Below are 10,973 nucleotides of genomic sequence, written 5' to 3' on the forward strand. Positions count from 1 at the left end.
AAAATAACTTATTTCCATTTAAATGACGCACAAAAGGTTTAAATCTAATTTATTTTCATTATTTATCATAACTGAAGCTGCTGAACTCAGTGTGCAGAAATCGTTTGGCAAAAAATCTAACTCTAATTTTTATTTATTGGCGCTCTCTAGAGGATGAAACCTGCAAGTACTGTAATAAAGTACTGAACACGTATCACAACTACATCTCCTATAATGCACCTCACCCCGGTAGTACTTCTGCAATTGAAGCCGGATTTAGGTGTAAACAAGGAATGAGCAACGTGTTCCGGCAATGGATCGATCTGTGAAGGCAATATTGTTTGATTTGGACAACACGCTGATTGAAACGAGTCGAGCCGGTGAAGTGGCGATACAGAAGGTGATTATAGGTTCTGTATTGGTAACATCAACCTATCGGAAGTGATCAATGAACTAACTTACAGGTGACCGGTCACTGATACCCGGATGTTTAAATGGCATTTAATGTGTTGGTTAATGGTTCAGGTGAGGCGATAATCAATCGATCCGAGCACCTGAAGATACTGTTTGTCCACTTTTATTGAAGAGTTTTATTTGTTTTTATGACAGTGTGTTAATGTCAGGGGTGGAGAGAGAGGGGGGGCATTGGATGGCAGCTGCCCCAATAAAAAATGAGTCACATTAACACATTAATTTAGTGTTAAAAGAACAGTTCAATTAATGTTCCTAGATTAAAGTTACTTACTTAAAGTACATACTTATATTCAATGCTTCACTAATGTGCCACAATAATGTTTTTGACTTTAAATGTGTTGCGACAGTTTGCATTAGGATTTAGTGCCATCTAGCGGCGAAGTTGCAGATTGCAACTAACTGAACACAGCTCACGTCTGTATTTGACAACCTGGGAATGAGAAGGGTGAATGGAGCCAGTGTTTGGTTTGTCCATTCTGGGCTACTGTAGAAACACAATGGTTCAACATGGCGTCTGTAGATAAAAAAACTCATTTTAAGGGAACAAAAATACAACAATCCGTTTATGCAGGTGATTAAACACTAATGAAAACATACCTGTGAGTAAAGATCCTCCTATTATTGTAAAATATGCAGGCAGAAAATAAACATTAAAGTGTAGTACAATTTATTCTTAAATGTGATTTAAATGCCTGATTTTGATCTAAAATGATAACACACAGTAACACGTCGCTATAACCTTCACATCCCGTAAAATAAGTGCATACGACTCTTATATTTCACTTCAACCTCTAAAACGATCTCAAGTTTGTTTTATTTTTACGGGGTTATCTCTTATGTTTGACTCTCTCAGACCAGGGAGCTTCTGAAGACCACATTGAACCTCGACGACGTGACCGCCGGCAGCATTTGTGACAAGTTCAAGCAGAAGCTTCTGCGCGAGAGCTTCGACCCGTCTGCCGGCAGATCCATCGATGAGGTCCGCGTGGGTCACTGGGAGGAGAGCATCCGGGAGGCGGCGGGCAGCTGTTCCTCACCCTCTCTGGCAGCTGAGTGCTACGACCTCTGGAAGAAGAGCCGCCTGGAGGTCCTCAGCCTGTCCCCTGAAACGTGCTCCCTCCTGAAAGACCTGCGCAGAAGATACAAGCTGCTGCTGCTGACCAACGGCGAAGCTCAGACCCAGAGAGAGAAGGTGGAGGCGGTCGGGTGCAAGGAGCTCTTCGACGCCGTCGTGGTCGGGGGCGAACACGCCGAGCAGAAACCGTTTGTCTCCATCTTCAAGTTGTGTTTTGACAGGCTCGAGGTGGAGGCCCGGGACTGCGTGATGGTGGGAGACTCTCTGGATACAGATATTCAAGGGGGCTTTAACGCCAGAGTGCGGGCTACAGTTTGGATCAGCAGTACAGGCGACGCCGTGCCAGACGGTTCAGTGAAACCAGACTACACCATCCCCACTGTGCTGCTGCTGCCAGATGTTCTGGCACAGCTGTAATAACTGCTGATTGAGGAGGACTGTCACTGTTAATTATGGATACGTTTAAAAGGTGAATGTCAGGATCCTTTCCAACCTGTCAACAAGGGTTCTTTTTATTTGTTTTATGCATTTTGCTGAAGATTTTACACACTGACATACTAGATATAGACATAAAGATGGACGACATGACAGCTCTCTCCAAAAGTGAAGCCAAAAACGTCTCCATCACCCCCTATTGGCTGATTGCAGTATAGGTCCTAAAGCCTCCATGTTAGCAGCAAGAATTCAAGTACACGTCATATAAATAATTTCCAAAGATGGTTTGTGGCATTTTAGGTTTGGTTTTAATTAGTTATTTGAAGCTATAAAAAGGGGGTTTCACATCATGATTGTCAGCTGAGTCCTGTTACTCATTACTGCACAGACCGGGATATTTTGGCTTCATTTTTTGTACAGTGGGAGGAAGTGGAGACGCGGCGTTCATCTTTTATATGTTAACTGTACTTTACTTGAAATTTCAGTTTTCTGCTCCTTTTATACTTTTACATTTCAGAGGGAAGCACTGTTGTTTTTACTCCACTAAATGTATCAAATGTACTCTTCACATTAAGAAAACATATGATACACTTAGAAATTAATGAATTAAATCAGTGGTTCTCAACCTTTTGAAGCATATGACATGTAAAGAAATTAAAACCAGCTCCACAACCACTGTTTTACTGTCGTAGCTACAACACTAAAATTATATTTATGCCTTAATGCATCAACAATCTAATGTAATATGTCAGTAATGTGCCATTTTCCTGCAGAATGAGTACTTCTGGATGACATTACTTCTGTTCTTTTACTTGAATATGATTTTAAAGTAGGACTTCTCTTTGTAATGGAGTTTGTTCTTCTACTTAAGTAAATCATCTGAATTCCTGGTACAGAACATAATGTTTATTCAATGCTCAGAATTACTGTACAGAACTTTGGGTTATTCACAAGTCTTGGCTAATAAACTTCTCAGACGCCTGGTTATTCTGATACAAAATGGCTTTACAATTCGTTATTTTTAATATTTTTTCAGTAAATTCTAGCAGCTTTATTTCAATAAAACAAAGAGCAGTTTCATTTGTATCTTCACTGGTTGTCCTGCAGAACTCATTTAACATCTAATTTCACTTTGATGTTCATCGCCGCGAGCTCGGCTACAAAGTAGCGGAAGACATAAGGAACTGACACGGAGTCGATGGAGTCACTTTTACCACACAGGGTGCAGACTGTCTTGCGGTGGCGCATGGCCGACCAGTAGGGCGGCGGTTTCTCTAACAGCGGGGAGAGCAGGCTGCCGCAGTCGACACACACCTGAGCCACCGATCGGTCCGAGCAGTTGAAGAGGCGATCGTGAAGCAGGAAAGAGGAGCCATGTGCCAACAGGGCGTCCCGCTCCATCTCCCCGAAACGGATGCCTCCCTGGATGTTCCTCCCTCCCACTGGCTGGTTGGTCACCTTGTCTCGCGCTCCCGTCGTCCTCACCTGAAACTTGTCGGAGACCATGTGACGTAGCCGCTGGTAGTAGACGACGCCGATGAAGATGTCGGCCTCCAGCTCCTGACCGCTCACTCCGCTGTAGAGCCGCTCCGTGCCGTAGTAGTTGTACCCACCCGCCCGGAGCATCTCGCCAAAGTACTCGAGCGCAGAGCTCTCCTCGGAGAAGGTGAAGGGTGTGGCGTCGTGGCTCAGGCCGTGCAGGGCGCCGGACTTGCCGGCCATGCTTTCGATCAGCATCCCGATGGTCATGCGGGAGGGGAAGCCGTGGGGGTTGAACAGGATGTCGGGGCTCATGCCGCTCTCTGTGAAGGGCATGTCCTCGGCCGGCCACAGGCGGCTCAGGATGCCCTTCTGACCGTGGCGGCTGGCGAACTTGTCACCAATGGTTGGGTTTCGGGGCACTCGTACGGTGATGCAGACACGTTTAAAACGTCCTGAGCCGTTGTCGTTGCTGCAGACCTTTATGTTGTCAACAACACAGGCCTCTTGGCTCCTGAAAGAGAAAATAGGAGGAAAATACGTCACCAACTGTAACTTGAAAGTAAATATTAAATACACTGTAGGATTTATCATGATTTGAAACAACCATTAACGAGGTAGTGGAAACGTACTTGTAGAAGTTGACGAAGGTCTGGCCGGTGTTGAGGTTGATGTAGCTGTAGAAGGGGTCTCCGTACTTAAGTGTTGATCCGATGTGTGGCAGCCCATCAGCGTCCAGTTTCTCACTCACTTTAGGGTCACCTGGCTTGGCCCCAAACACCACATTGTCTTCTCCCCTCACCTTGTCTGCTAGGTCCACCAGCTCAGTCTTGTAGATGCTTCCATGGGCGAAGCCTCTCTCCCATGACGACTTGTTCACAATCTAATGAGATAAAACTGTGTCAGGATTTCCCTCCATTTTTACCAGGGGGACGAAATTACAGCAACTATTGTTTTACCCACCATGGCATCTTCCATGTCGTAGCCCGTGTAGGATATGACAGCCACGATGGCGTTGGTGCCGCTGGGGTAGTTGTCCAGGTTGTAGTGGTCGTACATGTAGGGCCTGACCAGCGGGCTCTGAGGGGTCTGGAGCCGGTACAGCTTGTTATCCGAGCGATCCATGAATGAGTGCAGGGGGAAACCCATAGTCTGCTTACCTGGAAATATAATGAGTTTAAACTATGCTTCATGACTCTACAAGACTTCACAGCAGCTAAAAATGGCACTGAAAGGATTGAGACTGACCCATCTGACACTGGTACATGTTCCTGGGACTCTGGTTGTGGTCTGAGTAGGGGATGAAGTTAGCCACCACGCTGAGCATACTGTGAGGGAAGAGCTCCTGGTGCGTGGTCACTCCTGGCTCGATCTCATTCTCCAAGATGCCCACGTTGATGTAAAGCTAGAGCAAGATAGAAAAAGAGGATTAAATAAACATTTCAGCAACCGAAACAGATCCACCTTTGCTGTTGTGTGCTTCAGGTATTGTAGTTTACACGTACTTGTTCAAAGGTGCCAATCAGCTCTTGCTTCCCAAGAGCTAAGTTTTGTACAGGCCGCACCATACGGCAGGGTGTTGTGAAGAGGAACAGGCCCGGGTACAAGCTGGCCTTGCCTGTTTTTGGAACCAGAACAATCTCAGTCCAGGGAGGGATCTTCTTCTCTTTCAGCACCTGCAGGTTATTTGTTTTAAATATCAGTTTTCTGCACAAATAATGCGCCAGTTGACCTTTTATATCTTACACAGTTGACGTACCTTGAACCTGCGCAGTGAGTCAACCACGACTGGGGCTAATTCATTCTCCACCCAGCCTACAACGGCCCCATCAAGGACCACGGGGTAGCAGTCTGAAAGGGCTTGGCCAGGAGATCCATCCACTGGAGTAACACCTGAGGCAGAGACAGAAAAGAGTTGTTTACTGCACTGACATTAGAACTTTAAAGGACAAGTATGTAGGTTTGAATGGAGTCTAGCTGTGAAGATGCAGATTGTAACCATTTGAGTTCAATTTGTACCAAAAGCTCCTCCTAAATGTGACAAACTGGACCTTTGAAACTTTGTGTCTGAAGTTGTGTCGACTCACCAAGGGAGCAGAACAGAGCAGGCAGTGATATGGTGGGCAAGGTTGGTGCCACAATCTCACAGCTGGCTGTCATGTGGTTCATGAGTCCACAAGGCTCTCCATCGGGAGTGTGGACGGGACACAGGAAGCCCCAGGACTCTGGCAGCAGCTTACGAACAGAGGTGGTCCTCATCTTGGCGAACGCCGCCCCTCTGTGCACACAGCGGAAGTGAGACAGGTAGCGAATGAAGTTGAGCTTGTCAGCCACCACACACAGGCCTGTGTTCTGCAGCATGCCAAGACCTGTGTACAGAGGGGGTAAACAACGTCTATTTAACAGAGGAACTTCATTTTTATAACATCGCATGTACTCATACTCGACTCATATGGACGTAACCTGTCTTGGAGTTGAGGTTCCCAGTGGCCAGTAGATACTCAAAGGGTCTGGTCAGGTCAGTGCCCATGTTGAACATCTTCATAATGTTTTCAGCGGTCCAGGCTCCAGTCAGTTTGCTGGCTTTCTTGTCAAAGGACAGCTTCACAGACACCAACCAGGCAGTCAGTCTCTCCTGTTGGCAATATTGTAGAGGTTAAATCCATAACTTAATAACGTACTACAAGGAGGTTTTAAACTGGTTATGAAACCAGTTTATTACTGGTGCCTCTTTACGACGTACACAAACAAAACAAAACCATCAGCAAGAAGATTGTCTCTTTCTATGTAGTTATTCTTAAGAGAGACCAGAGCTGACAATAGTAGAAAACAGTAGTAAAGCGATGTTTCCACTTGTTAATCTACTAGTGAGTAGATTAGGAACAAGCTAAAAGAAAAGCTGTCTGTATGTAGTTTGATATATTAGTAATAAATCTGAGATGACAGAAAAAAGGACTGATGCTGACTGAATATTATTTATTTTACTGACATTTGAGATTTGCTTCCAGTGAGTTTATATGGTGACTTTGCTGTTGCTGCTCTAGAAACAATATTTACAAAAATAAAATATAAAGCCTGTGTGGGGTTTTTAAAATAAAAAATTGTAATGATGATGGTCTAAAATGTGAAAATCAACATTTCTTAGGGGGGCGACCCCCAAACCCCACAACTCTGCCACTACAATCACAGTCCATAAGCCTTCCATGATATATATGTGTGTGATTAATGTTGTATAATTTATTATATGGGAACCACGATGGCAACATCTCTCATCTCTCCCGCACTAATAGTTCTGTCCACACTCGGTTTAGACCACAATGGTATCTACATACTGCAGTTCCTTCCCTTCATTGCCAAAAAAAAGCACTATACATCACTCGGTGCTCTATGACTTAACGACCTCACCTTCATAAACATGAGGTAGAGCTGACCGGGAGTGAGCACTTCCTGACACATGATGCTGTCGGGGTTTTCCTCCATGCACTCCTGCTTGGCAAACGTGAACAACTTCCTGGTCATCAGACACAGCAGGTAGAACTTCTCCATGTCCGACTTCAGGTGGATGCAGATGCACTCGCTGGTCAAAACAGAACAAAACTCATTTCACCAAATGCACAAAAAACACAACAGACTGTTGTTTCTGTCGGGCTGTTGATTACTGAAGGCTTACTCTAGCAGGAAGTTGGCACACTGCTCGTTCGTGTACCACTCAGGAAGGTTCATTTTGACCCTGAAGCGCTCTCCGAGGTAATTGAGCACCTTGCTGCGGGTGGTGCAGCCCTCCTCCATGACAATGCGCAGCATCTCGGACACACAGCTCTTGTAGAAGGAATTGTCCTCTCGGCCTTTGATCAGCTCCTGGTAGATCTGGAAGTCTGTGAAGTCCACCAGAGCCTGGAGGATAGCACAGAGAGAAATTAATCAATTAGACAAAAGAGTTTTATTATATTTACCTAAGATATTTGGTTTCTTTTTAACATCTCTCTTCACTTAACAATACAGCTGCTCTCAATAAGTTGAAAAGTCATAGTTAACAGAGGGCAGCGTGACTAACTGTATATTTTATAACTGAACTATGAGCAGGACGCACACTTTGACTGACTGTGTGGAAATCTGATGTCTTCACATCACAGACGACAAAGAAAGGCGTTAAAAAGTGAGACTCACATAGCCAAATTTCCCCCACAAGAACTGCTGATATAGGAGTTTACAGCCCTACTTAATAATGTCTGCTTCATACTAACACACAAACTAACTGTGAGTAAGAGTACTACCTTGAGTGCAAAGCCTAGCGGGAGGAAGAAAAGCTCTTTCTGATAAATGAAGTTCAGCATCACAGTCCCGTTTTCCAGATAATGAAGGTTCATGTTGATGGCCGTATGCTCTTCCTTCACACAACGCATAGAAACACCTGTGAGAAGAAAAAGAGGAAGACCTCCGTTTGTAAAGATGCACAGCTTTAATTATTACACTTTCACTGCCTGTGAATAAAAGGTTATATTTACCATATTGAGTGTATCCCTGCCCCCTGCTCTTCCACTTGGGTCTGGACATGGCAATAGGATAGTTCCTCCTCGGCATAATCAGCATACGAATAACCTTCTCAATTCCATTCACGATGAAATAACCTCCCATTTCCTGTCAATGTTAAAGGAGTTTGTACTTTAGTAACAAGCAGTGCTGGAAGAAGTATTCAGAAAAAAAGTCCTGCAGAAGTATTTAAGTATCATCAGCAAAATGTACGTAAGGTATCAAAAGTAAAAGCTGAACTACTTTATACAATGTTGGGTAGTTTAATCTACAGCAATGAATCATATTCTATAACATCCTCATATGTTTGTAGCTTAACATTTTAAAAGATGTACAATATTTCCCTCTGAGATGCCTCAAATCTGTACATGTATACAGCACTTAAAGGACCAGTGTGAAGGATTTAGTGGCTGGGATGAAGCTGCAGATTTGAACTAACTGAGTGGAGCGGCTGTGGTTCAGGACGTAGAGCGGATCGTCCACTAATCAGAAGGTTGGCAGGTTTTTTTCCCGGCGCCTCCCGCTGCACATTGAAGTGTCCTTGAGCAAGAAACGAAAACCCCAAATTGCTCCTGATGCTGGGAATCCACGTATGAAAATGTGAAAATGTCCTTAGTTTCCTTTTCAGCCATCAGTGAAAGAATGTGTGTGAATTAATTCCTATATTCACCTGATTAAACACTAATGAAAACACGCCTACGAACATTATATTACAGCCAATAAACGTTACACACTGGACCTTTAAGTAAGTTAAATTTCTGTTTATCTCTAATATTACAACGGTATCTTACCTCGGCTTCTTCATGGTGTTCTACGAGCTCTTTGGGCGACATACCGTGCAGGTTGCACAGCTTTGACTTCACCATGATTGGCAGCTGACCCATGGACTGCTTTATGATGCCTTTGGGAACGCCATTGATCGACCAGCTGACGTCCGCCTGCGATAATGCAAGAACAAAAACATGAACAATTAAAAGAACTGACCACCAGAGTGTTAGCACATCCTTGTTTGCACACGTCTCGAACTTACCACCAGCTTTCCTTTATACGAGCACCGTCTTCCGCGGCACTCTGCTGGAAACACCTTCATGTTGCTGCAGATGCTCCCTTTGGCCACCGTTGGGTTGTAGATGGTGGCTTCCACAAACGCAAGGCTGATCCGGTCATTTTTACAAGTGAACTCCAACGGCGGGATGGACTGAAGAAGAGAAGTTACACCACAAAATATAGTGTGAGCACAAATAAATACAAGTCACTGAAACAGAAAATGAAAGAAAAGAGCTACCTGAAGCTCTATTAAAAGTTAGAGTTTGAGTTCTTAAGAATTATAAATATGTACAAAATGTCCTCATTGGTTAATATGTGGTTGTTTTTTTTAAATATAATTACAGAACTACTCGAAACACGCGTTAGCAAACACGACTAAAAACAAACATTATACTGGACGTTTGGGTTTTCTTGGACAGATATAATATTCATATTTCTTGTCTGGAGTTTTAGTTATCAAATCAATAGTTTAGTGTCTTTAACATACAGCGTTTGTACACCTTTAAAAGAGTGTCTGCCTACTTTTAATGGGATCTTTATATCTGGTAGAACTAACTACTCCCATATGCAAATATAGGTGGTTGTATTTAAACTAAATCTTTCTGTTACCTCATAAATATTTAATCCCAAAGTTTATTTAACATTATACACAGATCACCTGCTAAAGCTAATAACTGAACTTCCATTGAAACCATTGAACATGTATAGATTGTTATAAATGTAACTTCTTGTTGATTTTATTTACAGAAGAACCTTTAAAAAATAAAAAAAGACATCAGACTAACAAAGATTGACAGATAACTTGTTTTAAACAATCCAAGATGCAGATTAAATTTACATAATTAACTTTCACTAAAGATTAAAGCTGCAGTAGGTAACTTTTATAAAAAGTGGATTCATTCAGATGCCATTAAGAGCACCAGGACGAGCAGTTTTTAATGAAATATTGTCAGGATATAGTTAAAGAGTGATTTCAGACAATAAAGACTTATTTCTATATTATTTTATAATCTAAAGCATGCAGTAATCACATGTTTTACAATGTAATGTTTGTTTTTTAAGTAAGAAAGTGATAGATAAATATCTCAGACCTAGTTTTTACACATCTTCCAGCAGTAATAAGTGATATATACATGTTTTATAAGTTAAATGAACGGTGAGCTGACCTGTACGACCCGGCTCAGTCCGTCAGTGACAGCCTGGTCAAACGACTCGATGTGAGCTCTCGTTAAATCCTGAACCGCCGCATGTTGAGTCTCCTTCAGGAGCCCAAATCCTCCTTCTGTCAGGTTCTTCAGACTCGGACCTGTCGGTAAATTACTCCACTTTGCTGCAAAGTCCATGTTTTCACTCCCAGAGACAACATATGCTTGTTTACCACACGTGTATAGTGACACAGGAAGTACTTCGCTGAGGGGTTTTTGTGGCACAGCTGCTGCCATCTAGTGATGAGAGTTGTCTCCTCCTCCTCCAGTTCACTGTTTCCCAAACCTTTTTATCCTTTTTATATCGTTTATTAAACTAACCAAGTGACATATTTTATGGATATATTTGATATTAGATTCAAAACTGTTCAATTAACACAAATAATGAACTCAATAACTGCAGGAAGTTTGTGTAAAACAAGTGATTTGGATTCATTTGGAGCAGATTATTTCCTGTTTAAGGAACTTTTTATACATTTATCTGTCTGTATTAAGTGTTTTTAAATCATTTTTAACAATCATACAGACTTTATAGGCTTCTTTTTTGACAAATTCAGTGTTTTCTTGTCCGTGACACTTGACCATTGTTCAATTAAACTATTTACTTTATTTATTTTCTTCTCAGAAGTGAACAAAATGCAGAGATATAGGCCTACTGTGTATATTTTAACCACAATGTCTAATCTCTGCCACATTATATTCTGTGTGTGTATATATTTTTATGTATTATCTTGTTTATTTATCGTCTT

General features: G+C 42.6%; 2 protein-coding genes across 2 annotated transcripts; one reads left to right on the forward strand and one right to left on the reverse strand.

The window, feature by feature from the left end:
* Positions 1–247: 247 nt before the first annotated feature.
* On the forward strand, positions 248–2,506 carry nanp (N-acetylneuraminic acid phosphatase). The gene is made up of 2 exons (XM_035663203.1): positions 248–379; positions 1,307–2,506. The coding sequence occupies exons 1-2, from the start codon at positions 293–295 to the stop codon at positions 1,943–1,945; spliced, it is 726 nt and encodes a 241-aa protein (XP_035519096.1). The 5' UTR covers positions 248–292; the 3' UTR covers positions 1,946–2,506.
* A 348-nt stretch (positions 2,507–2,854) lies between these two features.
* On the reverse strand, positions 2,855–10,615 carry polr1b (RNA polymerase I subunit B). The gene is made up of 15 exons (XM_035663202.1): positions 10,186–10,615; positions 9,003–9,170; positions 8,764–8,910; positions 7,948–8,080; positions 7,717–7,853; positions 7,113–7,336; positions 6,848–7,019; positions 5,906–6,077; positions 5,530–5,811; positions 5,202–5,335; positions 4,948–5,118; positions 4,691–4,847; positions 4,406–4,602; positions 4,075–4,325; positions 2,855–3,956 (listed from the first exon to the last, which is right to left on the reverse strand). The coding sequence occupies exons 1-15, from the start codon at positions 10,459–10,461 to the stop codon at positions 3,074–3,076; spliced, it is 3,504 nt and encodes a 1,167-aa protein (XP_035519095.1). The 5' UTR covers positions 10,462–10,615; the 3' UTR covers positions 2,855–3,073.
* Between the last annotated feature and the right edge of the window lie 358 nt (positions 10,616–10,973).

The sequence above is a fragment of the Morone saxatilis genome, unplaced genomic scaffold, assembly GCF_004916995.1.
Source record: "Morone saxatilis isolate NCDOM2014 unplaced genomic scaffold, NCSU_SB_2.0 Contig19, whole genome shotgun sequence".
In the NCBI taxonomy this organism is placed as follows: Eukaryota; Metazoa; Chordata; class Actinopteri; family Moronidae; genus Morone; species Morone saxatilis.